This window comes from Pan paniscus, chromosome 15 (genome assembly GCF_029289425.2).
Source record: "Pan paniscus chromosome 15, NHGRI_mPanPan1-v2.0_pri, whole genome shotgun sequence".
NCBI classification, from domain to species: Eukaryota; Metazoa; Chordata; class Mammalia; order Primates; family Hominidae; genus Pan; species Pan paniscus.
Window position 1 is genome coordinate 89888765 of NC_073264.2, and position 24055 is coordinate 89912819.

At 34.8% G+C, this 24055-nt stretch overlaps 1 protein-coding gene across 6 annotated transcripts in view; it reads right to left on the bottom strand.

The window, feature by feature from the left end:
- Positions 1–24055, bottom strand: part of EML5 (EMAP like 5) — a 180804-nt gene that overhangs the window by 126628 nt on the left and 30121 nt on the right. For all 6 annotated transcript variants that reach the window (XR_010109831.1, XR_008620952.1, XM_014347688.4 and 3 more), the window contains exons 2-6: positions 16662–16821; positions 8346–8444; positions 6191–6259; positions 2538–2723; positions 1024–1159 (exon numbers count right to left, since the gene is read on the bottom strand). Coding sequence is in view for 4 of the 6 variants with exons in the window: in XM_014347688.4 (XP_014203174.2) it covers positions 1024–1159; positions 2538–2723; positions 6191–6259; positions 8346–8444; positions 16662–16821 (650 nt within the window). In the remaining 2 variants the exon portion in view is untranslated. The remainder of the gene's footprint in view (positions 1–1023; positions 1160–2537; positions 2724–6190; positions 6260–8345; positions 8445–16661; positions 16822–24055) is intronic.

Consider the following 24055-nt stretch of genomic DNA (forward strand, 5'->3'; position numbering starts at 1 on the left):
AATTAGTAAATTACCTTTATAGAATTGTATTCTTTTCCTTTTAATAATCTTTTTACTTGTCTATATTTCTTCAATATACTTATAATATCATTAAAAAGAGAGAATTTTACTTTTTCTGCCTACTCCTGAATGTCTTTTGTAATCTTAGGAAAGCTACCGTGTTTTTCAGTTTTCTCATGTGTGTTACATGGCCAATATAAAGACACCGTGTACCTCACAATGTTCTTGTGAGGATTAGATAAGAAAAAGTCTCAAATTATTTTGTAAGCTTTAAAGCACAATAATGTTTAGCAAAACTAATGAAAATAAAATAACAATTAACATTTACATGCTTATTATGTGCTATCTTTATAAACATTTGAGAAATATCAATTCATATATAGGATCCTATATCCTAAATAATATATTTATTCTTATTTTCCTTATTTACAGTGAGGGTAAATTACCAGCCCAAGGTCACACAACTTGTAGGTGACTGGAATATGGTTTAAACACAAACCTGTGGGTAGCTTTTATAGTAAAAGGTCCTGTTTTATTACATCAATTTTTTTTAATCCCCAAGAGAAAAAAAAAATCCCCCAATTGCTGACAAATTTGGGTGAAGGAAAAATACACCTATCCACATTTAAATTATCCCGAACAAAAGTTTCCCAACCCTCAATATTTACCCCCAACTGTTTATTTAGAATAGTTTGTTAAATAGTTATATTTAGCATTCTAATAGTAAAATACTTTCAAAATCCAAAGATACCTAAGTGAGTACCTCTCACATCTCTCTATAGGTCCCATTATAATAGATATTAGACTTATGAAAGAATCTTTCTCCTAACAATGAACCTAAACTCTTTACAGGCAAAATTTCTCCTTAATAGAAGAATTTTAATCAAATGCATACAGGGTGAAGAGGCAAATATAAGTCTTATTTATATTTACAAAACTTACATTTATACTCACTGAAAGAAAGAGATAATCTTTGGGAAGTTTAGAGTTTGCCTAGTACTAAGACATTTGTTTTGTTATTACCTTTGTATCCCTGGTCTGTTTCCCTGAGATCAATCACAGTAATTGGTTTAAAAGTTAAATCCCAAAGACGAATACAACCATCTCTGCCACCAGTAGCAAAGCCTTCTTCACAAGCATTCATGCTAAAAATTCCTGCCTAGAAGAGGAAATAAAATAATTTAACAACAAATATTTTTTAAGAACATCTGCTATATGAAGGTAGAAACCCTTTTAAACCAATTTAACAATATTTTGGTAGGATGTAAGAATAAACAAATACATCAGAAAACACAAAAGAAAATCTAGAAGTAAGTCCATAAGAACTTAATACAGTTGCTCGTTGTGGATTTGAACTTCACTGGCTCACTTATATGGATTTTTTCAATAAATACAGTCAGCTGTGTATCCACAGTTCCACATTAGCAATGAAACCCAGATCAAAATACAATCTTTGTGGGATACAAAACCCATAGATAGGGAGGGCTTTACATATGCAGGTTTCCCAGGGCAAGACTTGAGTATGTGTAGATTTTGGTATCTGTGGTCCTGGAGCCAATCCCCCCCAAAATATCAAGGCATGACTATATATAACCAAGGTGGTATTTAATTATATGGATAGAACATAAAAGAAAATAAATTTAATTCCTATACCACATGTAAAAATGAATTATACATGAACTTAAAAAATAACTATTTATAACTAAATATAAAAAATAAAACAAGAATATTAGAAAAATTCAGAATAACATTTAGGTAACTTTGGGCTGTGAGAGACTTTTCTAGGCATGGCAGATCACCCACAAGTTTTAAATTTGTTCATATGAGAAAAGATGTAATAAGCAAAGACAAACAGATTGGAGAAATATTTGCAACATGAATGACTGTCAAAAGATTAATAACCCTAATATTCAAATGAATAAAGGAAAGAAAACCAATTCAACAACCACAAAAAATTTAAAAAGTAAAAAAGCAAAGGGTAGGAAAACCCAATTAATAGAAATGTAATGCACTGAGGACTTTTCTACACGAAGATCTTGCTGTTAACAACGTGGCAGCTTTGTGCTATCTAGCTCCCTTTACTTTGTAAGGGGGACCCAAATGCTAAAAAGCTCAAACCAAAAAACGCTAAGAATTTAAACAGCAGATTTCTTTTTAAGTTTAGTAAGTTATTTACACGAAAATTTAATTGCCTCTGGTAAATTAGCCTCAAGAACACTAGCTTTATTCTGGTGTGGTTAATCTAGAATACTTATAGATTGAACTCAACAAGCTTTTTTTCAACACTACTCTTCAGAAAGACACCATACTAAAGCAATAGCTTTAACAAGATACTAATTATACTAATGTAATAAATATCAATGAGTCTAATTGATTTCTTCATTGAAATCTTGAAAACAAATAGATAATTCAGTTAGAAAAGCATTTTCAAGCAACCAAACTGACTAGAAACAATATACTATATTACGCAGTCTATCATTCTAAGACAAGGTTAAGTAATACACATGAAAGTGTTTAAAATACTTAAATGTACTTACAGCATGGGCTCCTTGTATTGTTCGTATAAGATTGATTCCTTTCCAAACATATATATCCCCATTGAGTGCACCAGAATATGTTAATTCATCCCTTGCACAGGCTAGGCACAGTATTGTCTGAAGGTCACCCGTCTTACCAAAGACACCTCGTTTTGGGGTCAGAGCATTTCCACATAAACTCCAGAACTAAAAGGTATATAGTATAATCAAATTACCAAAGAATTCTTATAAAATAAAGTAAAACATTCCCAATACTTTGATGCTATATTACAGCAGTGAGCTAAAATTAACTAAGAAATTGCCTTATGATAAAATAGCATTCAATGTTCAGATTCTCATTCTAGTGCTGTCAAAAGCTATGTTATAGCATAGCTATATAGTCACTGGTTTCAATTCTTATCTGTAAGAATAAGGGGTTTGAATCAGATTATTTTTAAAATATGCTATGCTTTCCTTAGGTTTCTGAAAAGAAATCTACATAAAACTTAGATTAAGCCAGGCACAGTGGCTCATGCCTGTAATCCCAGCATTTTGGGAGGGCAAGGTAGGCAGATCACCTGAGGTCAGGAGTTCAAGACCAGCCTGGCCAATATGGCGAAGTCCCATCTCTACTAAAAATACAAAAATTAGCCAGGTATGGTGGCGCATGCCTGTAATCCCAGTTACTCGGGAGGCTGAGGCACAAGAATCGCTTGATATCAAGAGGCAGAGGTTGCAGTGAGCCAAGAGTGCACCACTGCACTCCAGCCTGGGCGCAGAGTGAGACTCCGTCTCAAGAAAAAAAAAAAAATTTTAGGTTAAAAAGTTGGGAATCGGTTAGCAATGAAAATGAAGGTAAGTCATCACAGACTAAGAAGAAGAAAAAGGACCAAATCTAACATACTCTCTCTGATAGAAACATTAAGGATAGGAAAAAAGGAGTATGCTACACCTCATGGTAACTGCAGCTCACTGTAACTATATTTGATATTTTCAAAGCTGAGCAATTGCTTTGCTTGTAAAGCTTTAAAAAATAAGATAGATGTCCATGTGGAATGATTTGTTCATTCTTGGGAGAAAATAAGAAGTTAACCATGAATCTTCATTACCAGGGCTTTTGTTCTATTAGGTGGAATTAGGTAAATTTTTATAGTTCACAGAGAGAAATTTAAAGAAAAAGGAGTTGGGGGGAAGTGGACACAGTGGCAAACGCCTGTAGTCTCAGCAACTTGGGAGGCTGAGGTGGGAGGATGGTTTGAGGCCAGGAGTTTGAGGCTACAGTGAGCTATAAATCACACCTGTGAATAGCTACTGCACTCCAGCATGGGCCACATGGTAGGATCCCATCTCTAAAAAATAAACCAAAAAAATGGGACGGGGCAGAGATATATACATTAAATAGTTCTGCATAAAGAAATTAGGCCCAAAGAAAATATTCAACTTTGCAATAAGTAATTAACATTTAAAATAATTTATTATCATATATTCTTATTTTAAAATTTGAAGCCTCAAAGAACTAAAAATTATGATCATTATTCAAAGATCTAATGAGTACTTTAATTAAACTTTGTAATTTTTAAACTTAAAATCTCCATAATTTCTGTGTACATAAGTGGCTTGTTTTCTTTCTTTCAGCATGTCCTAATTTGAATCCATTATTTTCTTCTAGATCAGTGATTCCCAATGTTAGCTTCACATTAGAATCACCTGGGAAATCATAAAATGGGATGCCTGGACTCCCAATTGAGATGAACTGAGACAGAATCTCTGAAGCATGAAGCCCAGGTATCCAAATTATTTTGATGCTCAGCAAGGGTTAAGAACTATTGTTCTAGAATCCAAATCAATATTGACCAATAGAAATTTCAGTGATGATGAAAATATTACACACACACACACACACACACACGCTTTCCAATACAGTAACCACTACTAGATACATAAGCATATGAAATGTACTGCTAGTGTGACTGAGGAAATGAATTTTAAATTTCATTTAACTAATTTGTGTTTAAATAGCTATGTATGGTTGGACAGTGCAGTTCTAGATCATCTCTGGGAATTAATTTCCTCACATGTATTGCCTGCAAAGAGAACTATGTTACTATTCATTTCTTCTAGCAAAGGGAAAGAAATGTAACTCATTATAAAAATATAGTTTATTTAGTTTGAGATGAGCTTTTTATAAAAACCTGAAAATGGAGCCTGTAGCTTTACTTATAATATAAAATAGTAAGATCTCCTTATTCATAATTAATTTGCCAATCACTTATTAAGCACTTAATATATATCAAGTACCATATCAAACACACTGTCCATCAAAGATGAACAAGACAAAAATCTCTACCTTCACAGTGCTTATATCATGTGCCTTAAAGCCCAGCATACAGCCTTTTTGGTATTAAATATTTGTCAAAAAATAAATATTCACTACTATCCATCAATCAAATCAATACCAGAATAACAAATCAAGAATTGCAGCAGCAGTGAAAGATGCACTGGAGAAAACGTGGATGGAGTTAGGCATATTGAAATAAAGAATGTGAACACAGAACCTTAATTAATTCACTAGGAATTAACTGCTACCAGGAACTGTTACATCAGACAGTGGAAGTAAAGCAACTTAATTCCAATTTGTTCCAATGATTTAAAAGTAACTATAAACATAATAATGAATATCACCATTGACTTTACAGGCTTCAAAATCTGAGCTGTAATTATAAAACAAAACCCAGAGCTTTCATAAGCAAAGTAAATAGTGGCTATCAAGGCTGAGAGAGGGACAAGGAGAGATTTGTTAAAGGATACAAAATTATAACTAGAGAGGAGGAATAAGTTCTACTACTCTATACCACTGTAGAATGAGTATAGGTAATATGAATACACAGTTTCAAATAGCTAGAAGGAGGATATTGAATGGTCCTAAAACAAAGAAATAGCAAATGTTTGGGATGATAGCTAATTACCCTAATCTGATCACCATACATTTTTATGTATCAAAACATCACTATGTACCCATGAATATGTACTATCATTATTTGTCAAATAAAAAAAAATTTAAAGGCTGAGGTCAAATCAGGGAGCAAATATAGAAAAAGGAAAAGCAACACTTTCAGAAAGCAGACCATGTGTTAGGCACTATGACAAGCACTTGAATATACACTGCCGCCTTATTTAATCATCAATTCTTTGAGGATGGTAACAGCAGTCACAGTTTTAAAATGTGAAAATAAAAGCTCAAAGAGGTTAAATAACTCATACCAGGTTAAACAGCTAATAAATGGCAAAGCCAGGTCTACTCATGTTGCTTCTCCCACACCATTCTATCTATGTAAATGAAAAACTCTTCATTTGTTTCCTATTCTCAACATTTTACTTTGTAAGTGAAACATGAAGAAACAGGATGGACACAGTAAATCCTACCTCACTAGACTACAGATTTCTTTATGGAATGTGGCTTATTAATTTCCTATTCATACCTATATCCCTTACAATAGTTCAAAGCAAATAATATATATATTTGTTTGACTGAACATAAGAACAATAAAAACATTGCCATTTTAAAAATAAGTACTATCAAAATTCTGAAAGTAGGCTAAATTGTTAACAGTGCAATATATACTTAGCAGTAGAGAACTAAACGTGACTATTATAAAACAAGACCCTTCTAGTACCTTGATATGTTTTACACCACAGCTGACAAGTTTATTTGGCTGGTACAAATCCCAAGAAATATCAAATATCTGTAAACAAATCAGATTCATGATTAAAATACTTATTTCCAGAATCATTTAAAAATCCTGTCCAAAAGACCAAATGGCCCAAACTCCTAATCATAAAATAATATTCCTCAATAAATAATAATCAGAATCCCACACTTCAAAATCTTATGAGAAATAAAGTAAATTTGAAAATGATAAGAAATAAAAAGCATTTCTTCATTTCTATGAACTTCAAACACTACTGGAGTAAAATTTAACACCTCTGTTTATTTTTAATTTTTAAAAAAATTTGGTCCATAAATAACAAGAATGGTTGAACAGAATTAGGACACGAAGGGAGGTGCTTGCATAATTTCTACAGAAAAGAGATTCAGAATGGAACATGACACTTATACAGTCTAGAAATAAGAAACACCTTTATAGCTTTCTATCACTCAGAACTGTTTACATAAAGAATCCAAATACTGATTTTACAGTAATTTTTTTCACTGTCTAAAGGTCAAAGTTAACTCAAATTTTGGGGAGTCTCCAGGCTTCATTATTTTCTAAAATTCCATAAATTCTAAATACATGCAAAACATTTTGTTACAAAAGCAAACAAGCAAAAACCCAGGTGAAATAAAATACGAATGAGAAATGTAATTAAACAAATGATGAAAGAAGAACTAACATTTAAAAAATAATTCATTTATTCTGCTTTCTGGTAGTCGTCATGTTTCTTTGACACCTTATCAACCTACCTCTAAAAGGTTTACATTTTTGGTATACTAAAATGTACACTTCACATTTTGGTATACTCCAAAAATTTACAAAGTGATGCTCTTTAGTGATAATGAAGAAAGAATACATATTACAGTTAATATTTAACAACTCACCATAATACAGATTATATGAAAAACATATCAATGCAACTTTGAAATATTCAACCACAATAATACTTTCAAAAACTCCATTGACAGTGTCATATTTTGTAACGGGTCTATTTATTAAATTCCAAATAGTCATGTGCAAAATGCTTTGATCTAAGCAGGTAAGAACATGCCAGCTGTCTAATAAAATATATCCAACATTTTAATAATGGTCTAAATTGTGTGTTTGTTTGTTTGTGTGTGTGTGTGTGTAATAGGCCTCGCTGTGCAGCTACTAAAAACCAAATGTATTCTCCAAAATGCGAATATACACAAAATTTTCTACCCAACTTTTAGAGTGATAAATTCCCACCAAATACAGTCATTGGCCATGCCTCTGTGCTGGTTCAGGTTAGGATTTTACTACATATACATACACACAAATTAGACACTTTTAGGAGTTTACAACTTTTTTGATCTACATCCATAAAAATAGTATAATATTTAATTAAAAGCTGGCTATGATGTATTGTTTATATACAATTTGGAATGAGGAATATATATTCTAACAAGTCATCAGTTAAAAATGTTAGGTCTCTAAAAAATGTAATAGTAATACGTAATTTTAAATCCACACAAGCAACATTATTTTTCACCTTAACCATAATACATATGTAACAAATTAGTGGTAAACCAAACTAAACAGACCCTAGGCTCAAACCATTCAATTTTTAAATTGAGATTTGAATAATGGGTGTCTGCATATGTCAAACCCATCAAACTTCACACCTTAAATATGTGCATCCCTATGTGTATCAATTATATTTCAATAAAACTGTTTTTAAAAATGTAAAGAAAATACATTGTTTTTACTGAAGCAAACACCAGGTTAAAAGTCTTATACCTAATGTAGATGATGGGTTGATGGGTGCAGCAAACCTCCATGGCACGTGTATACCTATGTAACAAACCTGCACGTTCTGCACATGTACCCCAGAACTTAAAAGTATAATAAAAAAAAGAAAAAAAGTCTTATGCCAATGCTATACATATCAAATCATGTTTCCAAGTCCTACAATACATATGTACTCTAACACTTTAAGACTTTTTACATCTGTACAATTATTTACCAATTGTAAAATTTTAATTACATATGACCTATCTGGCAATAACAAAATACAGAAGAATAAAATCCCCTGAACTCTCTTCTGGTCTTTCCCTTCCAGTACTCGTTAGAAATCTCAAAAGAGAATACTTACTCTATCTGTATGACCAGGAGCCATAGACAACATTTTTCCCCTTTTCCAGTCCCAAACACAAACTGCATTCTTTGAATCAAGTCCAACTGAAACCAAGCGCTGATTTATGTCCAAGAAGTCCAGGAAGGAATAAAAAGGCAAACAAATCAAAGAGAAACTGAATTACAAATAGCAAATAAATTATACTCATGGGTTTTTATAAACATAAAACATATATGCCTATATTTTATAGACCTCATAAAGGCTGAATGTATTTCACCTTGTTAGTGTTTCCACATATGTATCGATCTTCACATTATGAAACAGAAGAGAGACTTCCATTTCTAACAGTAGGATTGACAAAATATCCTAAATATACCTCCTACCAAAAACTAAAAATACTAGATAAAATGTAAAATCATGTTTTTAAATGGACTGATGAGCTGTCGAAAAATTAAGAAATTTTCCAGTGGGAAACCTGGAGGATGAGAAAACACCTACACATACTGGACTCTAAAGGCATCGGGTGAATACTTGTACCCCTGATTTCTGTGCTGTGGGCTGAGGAAGAATAGGAGACAAAGTCTAGGGCCTACCTAAGGTGGGGATTTGAATTGCAGACCGCCTCTGATTAAAGCAGTACACCTCTCGGAAACAACAAATAACCCCTTCCTAAAGAAGCGGAGGCAACTCATGAAGAGGGAGAAACACCTCCCTGAACATTTGTAACCACAAGCATCCTTCACATGGTTGCTGGCCTAAATTCTCATTAAACATGAATCCTTCAACTAGGAAATTTAATTCAAAGTAGTCTTCAGGGTTGGCTGTGTCTTCAAGCAACTTCAACAATGTGGCCCAAGCAAATATAAATCCTAAATGAAGTACCGCAACTTTGATCCATCCCTCAAAGAATTCCTACAGGTAGCAATTCAATCAAAATAAGCTTAAAAAAAAAAAAAAAAAAAAGCCAGGTGCGGTGGCTCACACTGTAATCCCAGCACTTTGGAAGGCCAAGGCAGGTGGATTGCTTGAGGCCAGGAGATTGAGACCAGCCTGGGCAACACGTTGAAACCCCGTCTCTACTAAAATTACAAAAATTAGCCAGGCGTGGTGACTCACGCCTGTAATTCCATCTACTCGGGAGGCTGAGGCAGGGGAATCACTTGAACCCAGGAGGTAGAGGTTGCAGAGAGCTGAGGTCGTTCCACTGCACTCTAGCCTGGGAGACAGAGAGAGACTCCGTCTCAAAAAATAATAATAATAAGCTGAAAAAATAAACAAACCACCCCACCCACACACACAAACACAACAAAATAAGAAACCATGAGTGAGAATGGGCAAGTCACAACAAACAGCGAAGTCGGCCTTGCAAAAAACATCAGATATGGCATTATTAGTTAAATAACATAAGCTTAATGTGAGAAATAAGCTTAATGTGCGAAATAAAATTAAAGATTCAAAATATCTGTATATGAGCAAAGAATACGAGACTATAAAAAGTATCCAAGGAGACTTGAAGAAGCAAACGGAACTTCCAGAAACAAAAAATAAGTTAAAAATTCAATGGAAGAGTTAAATACAAGATTAGCAGGAGATGAAAAGACAAAGTTGAAAACAGAAGTGGACAGTGAGACCGAAAGTATGAGAGAGGTTTAAAAACACAAAAGATGGACTTCTAGCCATGAAGGAGTATCAAGGTCTGAACTTACCCTCCCCCACCCACCCCTGCCATAAACAGCTAGAAACTGTACAGAATACATGAAACAAATGTTTTCAGACATTTGCAACTGGAAGTAAAGCACTGTGAACCCTGAAAGAGGGGAAAACAAGTAAATTAAGTCCTGTAATCACCCGAGCTTCCATCTAGGAAGCAATTTCTAGACTATGGCACAGAAAGGTGGAATCCAAATAGAGCCTGGTAGACTTACTAATTTGGACAAACAGAGCCTGGAGTTCAGAGAGGACAAGATGCCTAGAATTTGCAGAGCAGGAAAAGAGCTCCAGTAAAACTATCTATAGTAAGATTTGAGAATATTAATCTCTGCATGCATAGGATGAACTCTATGAGGTAATTCTAGAAAAAGAACAATTACTAGAGAGCTAAAAGCAAAAAATTCTCAGAGATCACAAAGGGTCCAGAATCACTCAAATTCTCAATAACCAGAATGAAGATACCTCTTTGAACTCGCTGGGCAGTCATTAGGAATCCTGAGGTCAGGAGGAGAGTGTCATACCTTAATAGTGAAATTATACCAGTAATTCTAGAGCAAAAGCTACTCTAGTGCTGCCTCATCAAAGTTTGAAAGCAAGCTTTTCACAAAGATGAAACTGATTCATGAGGAACTTGACTATTTGCCAGAACAGTGTCCATATACTTTAAAAGGATATAATAAAATTACAGGTATGTGAAGAAACAGGAAAATGTGACTAATAACCTGGGGAAAATCACTCAATAGAAATAGACTCAGGAAACCCAGAGATAATTAAAATTAGGAGACATTTGCTGTTAAAATTAACATTTTCAAGACAAGAATTATCTCAAACATACCAAGAATAAAAAAAGAAAAGATATAAAAGAACAACACAGAAAACTGTTACATTATCTAAAATGAAAATTTGCTCCAAAGGATTAACAGCAGCTCAGACAATGATGAAAAGATAAATAAACTTGAAGACACAGCAATAGAACCCATCCAAAATAAAGTACAGAAAGAAAAAGAAAAAAAGAATTGACAGAGCTTCAATGACCTGCAGGAAAATATCAAGTGGTCTAACATACAGGTAATCATGGCTCTAGAAGGAGAGAAAAGACAGAGGAAAAGAAAAAAAAAAAACTGAAGAAATAATAGTAAAAAGTTTCCTAAATTGATGAAACCATAAATCCACAAATTTAAGACGTTCAACAAATCCCAAGCAGGATAATCATTCACACAGAAAAAACACACAAGACACATGGCAAACAAATTGCTGAAGCCATCACTAAAGGGCAAATTCTAAACAGCAGCCAGACAAAAAAGGACAACTGCTGTATGGAGGAACAAAGATTTAAAAATTATCCTAGACTGCTCATCCAAAGTGATGTAAGTTAGAAGACAATGGACAAACAGTTTAAAGTGCTGAGGCAGAAAAAAGTCAGCACAGAATTTGTATACTAAGCAAAAATATCCTTTGAAAATTGAGTCAAAACAAAGTCTTTTTCAAGCAAACAAAAGCTGAGAAAATGAATCATCAGTAAACCTGCACTACAAGATATGATCATGAAAGTTTTCTCATGCAGAAGTAAAATGATACCAAATAGAAACAACTTACACATATGAGAGTGTCCAAGTGGTTAAATATGTAAGATTTTTCTCATTAAAAAAATTTTAACAACTATTTAAGGCAAAATAACAGTTATTATGGGGTTTTCAAAATATGTAGAAGTATTAATAAATAAATGACGATAGCACCATAAACAGAAGAAAGGAAACAGCAGAATATACTTTTTCATATTCTTTCCAAATATACATGAAATATCATGAAGATCACAAAAATTTGGATTACAAAGTGTCAATAAATTTAAAAAAATTAAAATACAGAGTATGTTCTCTGACAAAAACAGAATTAGAGTAACAGAATGTTATCCAGAAAATCTCCCAAATATTTGGAAATTAACAACATACTTCTAAGTAACTGAAAGGTCAAAGAAGAAATAACAAGAAAAATGTGAGGAAAAACCCACAAGACATACTGTGAAAAGTACTGGTTTAGAGCAGGGGTCAGCAAAGTACAACTCTCAAGCCAAATCCTGTCTGTGCCTATGTTTTTGTAAATAAAGTTTTACTGGAATATAGCCACACTCATTCCTTCGTGCATTGTCTATGACTGCTTTCACACTGCACTGCAATGCAGAGCTGAGTAGTTATAGCAAAGACCAAATGGCCCACAAAGTTTAAAATATTTACTATTTCACTTACTATAGACAGCTTATCAAATGGTGGTTTGGAGCACAGATTCTGGTAGCAGATTGCCTAGGTTTGAACATCATCTCTTACTAGCAGGCTGACTTTGGACAATTATTTAGCCTCCCTGTACCTTACTTTCTTCACCTATTAAATGAGGATATAAAAGTACTTCACAGGGGTCACTATGAGAATCAATATATACACTATTTAAAGGAGTTAGAGTGCCTGATATATGGTTAATGTTATTTAATGTTTGCTTCATATCATTATTATTATTGCTATTAGTTTACTATAACCATAGTTAAATGGGGACAAATAAAAATACCTCACAGGGGTTACTGTGAAAATTGACATATGTACTACTTAAAGGAGTTAGAGTGCCTGGTATATGACTGATGTTACATAAATGTTTGCATCATGTTATTATTATTACTATTAGTTTACCATAACCTTAATTAGCTTTAAGAACCTACGCCCTCTAACTGTCCAAATGAGAAATGCCATCTAGTACCCAGTTACAATTTCTGAAAAGAAAGTTTTACTATTTAAACTCCAAAATTGGTAGAATGAATAATTTATATAAAAAGATACAGAATACAGTTTGTTATGACTCTCCATCAAATCAAGCTAGCAGAAAGCCCAGAGAACAAGAGGAGATTATTTGTACCTCCTGAGAGTATTTACTATTTGGGAACCAAAGGGCATCAGCAAAAATCTAGCTAGAACAAAGGTATCTACCTCTTGCTATCAGAATACTGTGTAGAGGTTAAAATTTCACAAGACAAGTATATTAAGTGAGGAATAGCCAGAGGGGCACTGCTGTTCTTTCTACTAATGTCTCCTCTGTCTGGTATAGCTCATCAAATACACACAGCAAAACACAATTGGCCAAAAACTTTAAAATTCCATGTATCCAAATAGAGCCTCAATACATCTAGTTCTACATCTACAGGCAATAACAAACTAGACTTGACAGTACTTTCTCTGTAGGCTTGATAAACATATCATGACCCAAACCAACATCCCTATGCATAGATTACGCAACAACAGACAGGACAAGGTAGAAATGACACAGCAAATACTACCTCCTCTTCTAGCTTTTTATCATTTTTTACTTTATCATTTCTTTTAACCCAGACTTGGTAGGTGAGAAAGAGAATAAAGTTTTCAAGCAAAAGTAATGCTTAATCCATTAATTGGAAGAGAGAGTCAGAGACAGTTTGTAGAAAAGTAATAGTACATTTCAGAACAAAGGACCTCAAGATTAGAGAGATCATGGTGCTTTCAAGAGAGTGCCAGTAATTTAATCCAGGGGAGGGAAGGAGTGCTAACTGGAAAGCGGCAAGAGACAAGGCTGGAGAGGTAGGGCAGAAGTCAAGAGGAAGAGTTTTTTTTTGTTTGTTGGTTTTTTTTGATAGAGTTCGAATAAAGAGAGAATTCAGTTTTAAATGTAGAAAATGGAATATCTACAGAACATTCAAGTGTGATATTTAGAGTTGAGAAGCCAGAGCCACTGTTAGCTGATATGGAAGTTAAAGTCATGGGCCTATATACTCACCCAGAGAATGTAAGTAAAGTGAAAAGAAAAGGCTACAGACTCCTGAAGAACACTGATATTTAAGAAGCAGACAAGGAAAGACTCCTTTAAAGATAAAAATAATCAGAGAGGGAGAAAGAAAACCAGATAAAGAAGCCTCTATCCATCTTCCCAAATTCCTACCTGATCCTATTCCCAGACAAAATCTTATTTGTGTCCATTAACTGAATTGGAAGTATCCATAAAAAATTTTCGCACACCAAATATTTAAATAAGAAGGAGATAATAATAGCATCTATTCCAAAGGGTTGTTGGGAGGATTAAATGAGATAATGCAGGCTTAGCATAATACCTGGCACTTGGTATATGCTCAACACCTTTAGCTATTATGTTTTTATGAACTTAAAATTTTAAGTAATATGTTCTCATGAAGATCTCTGATAATGAAATACATGTACCCAAGACTTTTCCTACAAGTTGCTCAAAGTAAGTGAAATTAAACACTTTCAACTAGTAAAAGCTATGGGCATGATTTCTCCTTGGATATATAGAAGAAATTCCTCAGCAATGCAATATATTACATTTAGAAAGGGCAAATTTAAAGCTAAGAAGAAAATATCTATATTTAATGTTATAGATGCTTATAATTAAAATGGCTTGAATTTCATAACACCTTAAATAAGTGGTTTTTAAAAATAACTTTGTAGGTTTGTTTTATAACATTTTATGCTATGAAATAGGTATTATTTCCTTTAAAGAAGAAAATGAAATTCTGACAGAACATTAAGACTTGAAAAATAATAGCAAAAATGGGACATGAATTAAGTTTGTGCAATTGCCAAACACTGCTATATGGTGATATAAACCTAGAAGCACATTTTTTTTCCAAATAAGAGATTCCAATTAAGTCTTTATAGATCCATTACCAGAAAGTCATCTCTTACTAATATGAACAGGAGGCAGGGAAATACTGGGTAGAAGAAGGTGGGGTCCCTGGCAAGGGTTCCACCCTCAAATCTGGACCCCTGGCCCTCAATGAGAACATGCACCCCTGTTTTCCCACCCGAATGTTACCTTTGCCAAAATCACTCTGGCCCACAACCCCAACCCTGTACCCATAAAATCCCCAAACTCCACTGGCAGAGGAGCAAAACAGCACTGCAGAGAAGGAGAGAAGAGAAGTGTCTGCATATCAAGAGGAGTTTGGCCCAGGATGTTCAGGAGAAGATTATCTTCCCACTCCATCCCCTCTCCAGTTCCCCATACCACTTAGAGCCACTTCCATTGCTCAATAAAATCCTCCATATACAGCACCCTTCAATCTGTTCGTGTAACCTGGTTCTTCCTGGACGCTGGACAATCCAGGATGCACTGAGTGCAGGAACCCAAAAAGGCTGTCACACTGACTCTTCACTGAGTTGTTCAACACTTAAGCTGCTGGTGTTAAAGAGTATTGTTTGTAACCTCTGGGGCTCCAGAGGTTGTGGGTAACCTTAGATGCTGCCACAGGCAAGCCAGCACCCAAAGGCACTCACCCCAGCTCTCCTGCAACCTCTCACCTGCATGCCCCACTCCCACAAGGGGTTTGAGCTGGGCAGCCAACTAAACGAGCTACACCCTTGTTACAAGTCCTGCAAAGGGGTCAAGGGAACTCTCTCATCTCATTACCGGAAAATCACATTAACCTATGCTACTCAAAGAAGCTATTCCTCAGAGTAATATATAAAAACATCTACTGGCTATCATGTTCAAGGGGACAGAACACACTGTAATTTGTTTCTGTAAAATTGAGGTCTATAAAACTAATTTTATGAATTAAAAAGCAGATAACTAAAATTGTTCTAAAATTTAAAATGATTTTAAAGTCTAATTATAACATAAAACTTTTAAAGATTATAAATGAACAACCTGCAAGATCCAACTTTTTACTGGTAACTTTAAAGTATTTTTAGGTATAACAATTTCCATAAAAGCACCACAAAAAAAGCTCTTGGCTTGTTTAACTTTTTAAAATCATTGACTAGAAGTAGATGATAATTTAGAAACTGATTAGTCAGTTGAATGATAATTATATCCTTTGTTGTGAACTTTGATTTTGTATAAAAAATAACTCATAGGAATTGATCCATTATATTCAACAAAAATATAATTTTAATAGACAACCTTTAAGGTAACTGAAAATTGAAATACAGGCTGGGTGCAGTGGCTCAAGCCTGTAATTCCAGCACTTTGGGAGGTCAACAACACTGGAGGATAGCTTAAGGCCAGAAGTTTGAGACCAGCCTGGGCACCACAATGAGATCCCATCTCTACCAAAAAAAAAAAAAAAAAAAAAAATTAGCCAGGCATGATGGTATGTGCCTGTAGTCCTAGTTGTTCAGGAAGGTGAGGCAAGAGCATTGCTTGAGCCCAAGAGTATGAGTTATGATCATGTCACTGCACTCCAGCCTGGGCAGCAGAGCGTGACCCTGTCTCTAAAAATAAAAAAATAAAATTAAAACATATACAGCTTTCTGAGAAACTTAATTTTCCTAAGATATCATCCATCTGTCCTGTCAAAATACCCTATCTGGAAAAGAGTTATATAGAAAAATCTGTATAATAACCATGTAATATTCCACTGAATCAAAATCACTTTGGCTTTCAAGGTAATAATTAATTCAATTGAGAAAGTTCTTGACATGATGAAATAAAAACCCCATTGTTATATATCAACCTCCCACCCCACCTACCCACCTCCACCTTTGGACAAATAATTTTCATCAAGTGTCCAATTTAATATTTATAGATTTATAATCATTTTCTATAATATACCTTAACATACAATTTAGAAAAAAATGAAAAACTGTCACATACCTGTCCATCTAAGTCAAACGCCAAGCAAGCTATACCATGTGTATGAACATCCTTTAAAACTGATATGGTCTGCACAGTGTATGAATCCCAAATACAAATATAAGGCTCTTTCCCAACTTGTCCTGTTGCTACCAACACTCGTTCAGGGTGCAATGCAAGGCTGTAAAATAAGGAAATAAATAAGTAGTATTATTAAAAATTGCTTATACAGATTTTATAGTATTTGGTAGATGTAAAACACATATACCAGTGTGAACATTAGACTTTATCCACTTTAGACAATTTGGATTTTTTAAAAATTATTTTTGTTGAGACAGAGTCTCGTTCTGTCAGCTAGGCTGGAGTGCAGTGGTGTGATCTCAGCTCACTGCAACCTCCATCCCGCCAAGTTCAAGCGATTCTTGTGTCTCAGCCTCCTGAGTAGCTGGGATTACAGGCACCCGCCACCACGCCCAGCTAATTTTTGTATTTTTAGTAGAGATGGGGTTTCGCCACATTGGCCAGGTTAGTCTTGAACTCCTGACCTCAAGTGATCCGCCCCCCTCAGCTTCCAAAAGTGCTGGGATTATGGTGTGAGCCACCACGCCCAGCAGGTAATTTGGATTTAAAATAAATAGCTTCTATAAAAATCCATGCTAACAGTTACTACTTCATAGAATATGTGATAAACAGTTAATGATAAGCTAATTATACCCTTCATAATCCCTGCAATATATTGTGTGTAAACTTCTCAAGAAAAGAACTCTCACAAGAGAGCAATTGGATCACAGCAACAAATTGGTAGCCTTTTCCTCATTTAGTATTCACCTGTTTCCAAGCCTTCTTTCCCATTTTACTATTCCTTTCACTGGATAAAGTTAGACCAAATCTTAATGTCTAAATACAGCATTTAGTAGCACTCCTACTATAACACTAACTCTTAAATTATAAATTCCATTTTAAGAAACAGAAAGGTCACCCATAATTTGCAAAAAAGAATCTATGAGTCTCTAAAAACAAGACAAAGACCTAGCAGTTGGTAATAGTTTAGGTACATCAGCAGAAGGCGGGGAAAATATAAATTTCTATTTGATAATTTTTTCTATATGTCAATTTACAATATCAGATTTGCCCTTGAGATGAACAAGAAAATCACACCTGGCATCAGGGTGGAGAATCACTAAAAGGGGAAAATTAGGAGGATATTAAAACAGAATCAAGGCTGGGTGTAGTGGCTCATGCCTATAATATCAGTGCTTTGAAAGGCCAAGGCTGGAGGATCACCTGAGGTCAGGAGTTCAAGATCACCCTGGGAAACACAGCAAACCATTGTCTCTACAAAAAAAAAAATTTTTTTTAATGAGCCAGACATAGCAGCATACACCTCTATTCCCAGCTACTTGGGGGGCTGAGGTGAGAAGATCGCTTGAACCCAGGAGTTCAAGGAACCCAGGAGTTCAAGGCTGCAATGAGCTATGACTGCACCACTGCATTCCAGCCTGGGCTTCTGGGTCAGATCCTGTCTCTAAAGTAAATAAAGAAGATAAAATTAACAGATTGGATGCAGGGGACAAGGGGAAGAGAGGGGTCTAAGATGACTCTCGGGTTTCTGGCTTGAGTATTTGAATGGTTTGGGGTGGTATTCATCAAGTCAGGGAATACTAAAGGGGTAATCAATGGGAGAGAAGATGAGTGGGAATACCAGGCTGGTTCAACATATGAAATCAACAAATATGGCATATTAACAGAAGAAAGGTCAAAAAAACTCCCATATATGTTTATCTCAATAGACACAGAAAAATTATTTGACAAAACCCAATCCCTTCATGATAAAAACACATAAACTAGAAACTGAAGGAAACTTCCTCAAACTGACAAAGGACATCTACATAAACCCAAAGCTAATAACATATTTAATGATGAAAGCCTGAAAGCAATCCCACTAAGTAAAGGGAAAAAACAAAGATGTCAGTTCTTGTCACTCATTTAACTTGGTATTAGATATTCTAGCCAAGAAAAATAGGCCAGGAAAAGGAACAAAAAGTAAAAGTAAAGATCTCTATTGGCAGATGATATGATCATATATACAGAAAATCCTAAGGAATCCACAAAGAAACAACCAAAAAATGAAGAGCTAATATGAGTTCAGCAAGGTTGCAGGATATACGATCAACATAAAAAATCTATTGTATTTCTATACACTAGCAACGAACAATAAAAAAATTAAAGAAAATAATCCCACTTACAGTAGCATCAAGAGGAATAAAACATTTAGGAATAAATTAAACAAAGTACAAGATTTGTACACTGAAAACTACAAAAACCCACTGAAGGACATTTTAAAAGATCTAAATAAATGGAAAGACATCTCATTTCTGGGCTTAGAGGAATGTAATATTTGTAAGATGGCAATACTTCTCAAATTGATCTACAGAGTCAACATAATCCTTGTCAAAATACTAGTTGTCTTTCTTGAAGAAACTGACAAGCTGATTCTAAAATTCAGAAAGACTCAAAATAACCAAAACTATCCTGAAAAACAAGAACAAAGTTGGAAAAATCACACTTTCCAATTTCTAAACTTACAAACTTACTACAAAACTACAGTAATCAAGACAGTGTGGTACTGGCATAAGGATATGCAGATCAATCAAACAGAATCGTGAGTCCAGAAGTAAACCCATACATTTGTGGTCAACTGATTTCAACAAGGGTGGTGCCAAGACAATTCAATGGGGGATAAAATGGTAATTTCAACAAATAGTACTGGGACACCTGAATATATATCCCACATACAAAAAAATAAATTTGGACACATACCTCAAACCATATACAAATGTCAACTCAAAATGGATCAGAAGCTAAAATAATTGTTAAAACTCTTGGAAGAAAATATAGGCATAAATCTTACTGATCTTGAATGAAGCAGTGGTTTCTCAGATTAACACAAAGCATTAGTGACAAAAAAAAAAGCAGATAAAATGGACTTAATCAAAATTAAAAACTTTTATGCTTCTAAGGACAATCATCAAGAACATAGTAATGCAACCCAGAGAATGGGAGAAAATATTTGCAGAGCATATATCTGATAAGGGACTTGTATTAAGAATATATAAAGAATTCCTACAAATCAACAATAAAACTATAAATAATCCAATTTTTCAAACAAATAAAGGATTTTAACAGACATACCCCCAAGGAAGATATACAAAAGACACATAAAAAGATGCTCAACATCAATAGTCAGCAGGGAAATACAAATCAAAAATCACAATAATATACCATTTCTTTTTTTCTTTCTCTTTCTTTCCCTCTTTCCTTCCTTCCTTTTCTTGCTTTCTTCCTTTCTCTCTCTTTCTCTCCTTTCTTTCTATTTATTTATTTCAGACAGGGTCTCACTCTGTCACCCAGGCTGGAGTACAGTGACACAATCACCACTCACTGCAGCCTCGACCTCCCATACTTAAGACTCATCCTCCTGCTTTGGCCTCTCAAGTAGCTGAGACTACAGGTGGGTGCCACCACACCTGTCTAATTTTTTTTTTTTTTTGTAGAGATGGGGTCTCCCTATGTTGCCCAGACTGGTCTCAAACTTTTGGGCTTAAGAGATCCTCCCACCTCAGGCTCTCAAAATGCTAGTATTACAGGCATGAGCCACTGCTCCCAGTCCACTTCTATAAATATACATATATATACATATATATGTGTATTTATTTTTTTTTGACACAGAGTTTTGCTCTCATTGCCCAGGCTGAAATGCAATGATGCAATCTTGGCTTACTGCAACTTCCGCCTCCCAGGTTCAAGCAATTCTCCTGCCTCAGTCTCCCAAGTAGCTGGGATTACAGGCATGCACCACCACGCCCAGCTAATTTTTTTGTATTTTTAGTAAAGATGAGGTTTCACCATGTTGACCAGGATGGTCTCGAACTCCTGACCTCAGGAGATCCACCTGCCTTGGCCTCCCAAAATGCTGGAATTACAGGCATGAGCCACCGTGCCTGGCCCACTTCTATATTTTAAAAGACAGAAAATATGAAGTATTGGCAAGGATGTGGAAAAAGCGTAACCCTTAAACATTGATTATGGGATTGTAAAATGATGTAGCCTCTTTGGAAAACCGCTTGGTAGCTATTCAAAAGGCTAAACAAAGTTACCGTATGATCCAGCAATTCTATTCCTAGATGTATTCCCAAAAGGAATGAAAACATATGTCCACACAAAACTTGTACACAAATGTTCACAGCAGCATTATTCACAAATGGCCAAAAAGTAGAAACAATCCAAATGTTTGACTGAATCACGAATAAAACGTGGTATCCACACAACAAAAATGACAAAAGGAATAAAGCATTAATACATGCTACAACATGGATGAACCTTGAAAACATTACGCTAAGTGAAGGAAAACACATATATAAGGGCCACATATCATATTAATACATTATGAAATGTCCAGAATATGCAAATCCATAAAGAAAGTAGATTAGTGATTGCCAGGTGCTGGAAGGAGAGGAGAATGGATAAGGACTGCTAATGAGCTTGGGAATTTTTTAGGGGTGATAAATATTCTGAAATTAGATAGAAGTGATGGTTGAAAAACTTTGACTATACTAAAAATCACTGAATTGTGCACTTAAAGTGTAAATTTTATGTTATGTGAATCATATCTCAGTTTTTAAAAAGTGAAAAAAAATACCGACATTACTGTCTGTATACATATTTTTAGTATAAGGATTTATGCAAAGAAAACCTTTGAAGTTAGACAGACATGGGTTCAAAATTCTGGCTCTGCTCTTCACAGGCTTCTTAGCAAATTCTTTATCTTCATCTTGTTTTCTCACCTTCAAAAAGGGCATATATTTACTACAAGTAATATGAGGGAAATTTCCCCAAGCTTGAAAACTGGGGAGGAAGGCTGTGTGGTGGTTTGTGCCTGTAAACCCAGTGCTTTGGGAGGCTGAGGCAGGAGGATCACTTCAGGCTAGGAGTTCAAGACCAGCCTGGGCAACACAGCAAGACCCCACCTCTACAAAAAATAAAACAACTAGCCAGGTGTGATGGTACATGCCCGTAGTCCCAGTTATTCAGAAGGCTGAGGCATGAAGATCACCTGAGGCCAGGAGTTCAAGGCTGCAGTGAGCTGTGATCATGCCACTGTACTCCAGTCTGAGTGACAGGGCAAGTCACCATCTCTTAAAAAAAAAAAAAAAAAACAACTGGGGAGAAAAACTATGCAGGTCCTCATAGTTTAACTACAAAATCTTCATACAATAGAACAGAGGTATTCAAAGTCAAGTTAGAGAAAAAGGATAGGGTGGGTCCGTGTTTAGATTTATAAGAAACTGTCAGTTTTCCACAGTAGTTGTACCATGTTACACTCTCACCAGCAATGTAAGAAAGTTCCAGTTGCTCTACATTCCTACTAATATTTGGTGGTGTCAGTGTTCTTAATTTGAATTTCCCTGATGACTACTCACATGGACTAATTGGTCTTATAATGATCTGTTCAAGTCTTCTAGCCATTTTCATTAGGTTGCCTTTATATTTTTGAGTTTTCAAAGTATTTCATATATTCTCAATACAAGTCCCTTTGTCCAACATGGGACTTGCAAATATTTTCTCCCAGACTGTAGCTTTTCGTTGCATTCTCTGTTTCTCTCACAGAGCAAACATTTTTTAATTTTTATGAAGTCTAGTTCATTGACTTTTGTTTTATGGACCATGCTTTTGCTTAACCAAAGGTAATAAAGATTTCCTCTGATATTTTCTAAAACTTTTATAGTTTGTCTTACATTTAAAGCTACAATCTATTTTTAGTTAATTTTTGTATAAAGTGTAATGTAGGTTATAGTTGTTTGTTTGTTTTTTGTTTTTTGCTGTCTTTATGTAAGATTCCTAACTTTCCAGCACCATGTATTGAAAAGACTATCTTTTCTCCATTGACTTCCCCAAGCACTTTTGTCAAAAGTCAATTGACCATATCTATATTACTTTTCCACAAATTGCACCCTGTATTTTACAACATTAACCTATGTATCTATCCTTTCACCAATACCACACTGCCTTCATGAGTATAGCTTTATTATAAGCCTTAAAATTGAATACTGTGAGTCCTCTACCTTTGTTCTTTTTCCAAATTGCTTTGGCTATTCTAATTACTTCATCTTTCCTATAAAGTTTAGAATCAGCTGTATATCCTATATATCTTGTTGGGATTATGATTAGAATTGTATTATATCTATAAAGAACTTTGAAGAGAAGTGACATCTTAATTATATTGAGTCTTCCAATCCATAAACATAGTATGCCCGCCCTCCATTTTTCAAGTATTCTTTGTTTTCTGTCTCATTTTATAGTTTTTAGTATATAACATAGACCTTGCATAGATTTTGTAAAATTTATATAGATATTTTTGAGCTTTTGTAGACAGTATTGCTGTAAAATTTCAGTTTCCAATTGTTCATTGCTAGTAGGTAGAAATATAACTGATTTATGTATGTTGACCTGGTATCCTGTGACCCTGATAAATTCACTGAGTTTTAGGAGTAGTGTTTTTTGTGTGAGTTTTTAAAAAATAAATTATTTGGAATTTTCTATGTAGGCAATCATGTTGTCTAAGAATAGAGACAATTTATTTCTTCCTTTTCTTTCTATAAGCCTTTTTATTTCTTGTCTGATTGCACTGGCTTGAACTTCTAGCAGGATGTTTTTTTAAAAAAATTATTATTATTCTTTAAGTTCTGAGATACATGTGCAGAATGTGCAGGTTTGTTGCATAGGTATACATGTGTCATGGTGGTTTGCTGCACTCATCAACCTGTCATCTACATTAGGTATTTCTCCTAATGCTATCCCTCCCCTTGCACCCCAGCCCCAACAGGCCCTGGTATGTGACATTCTTCTCCCTATGCCTATATGTTCTCATTGTTCAACTCCCACTTACAAGTGAGAACATGCGGTGTTTGGTTTTCTGTTCCTATGTTAGTTTGCTAAGAATGATGGTTTCCAGCTTCATCGTCCCTGCAAAGGACATGAACTCATCCTTTTTATGGCTGCATAGCATTCCATGGTGTGTATCCAGTCTATCATTGATGGGCATTTGGGTTGGTTCCAAGTCTTTGCTATTGTGAACAGTGCTGTAATAAACATACATGTGCATGTGTCTTTATAGTAGAATGATTTATAATCCTTTGGGTATATACCCAGTAATGGGATTCTTGGGTCAAACGGTATTTCTTGTCCTAGATCCTTGAGGAATCACCACACTGTCTTCCACAATGGTTGAACAAATTTACACTCCCACCAGTGTAAAAGTGTCCCTATTTCTCCACATCCTCTCCAGCATCTGTTGTTTCCTGGCTTTTTAATGATCGCCATTCTAACTCGTATGAGATGATATCACACTGTGGTTT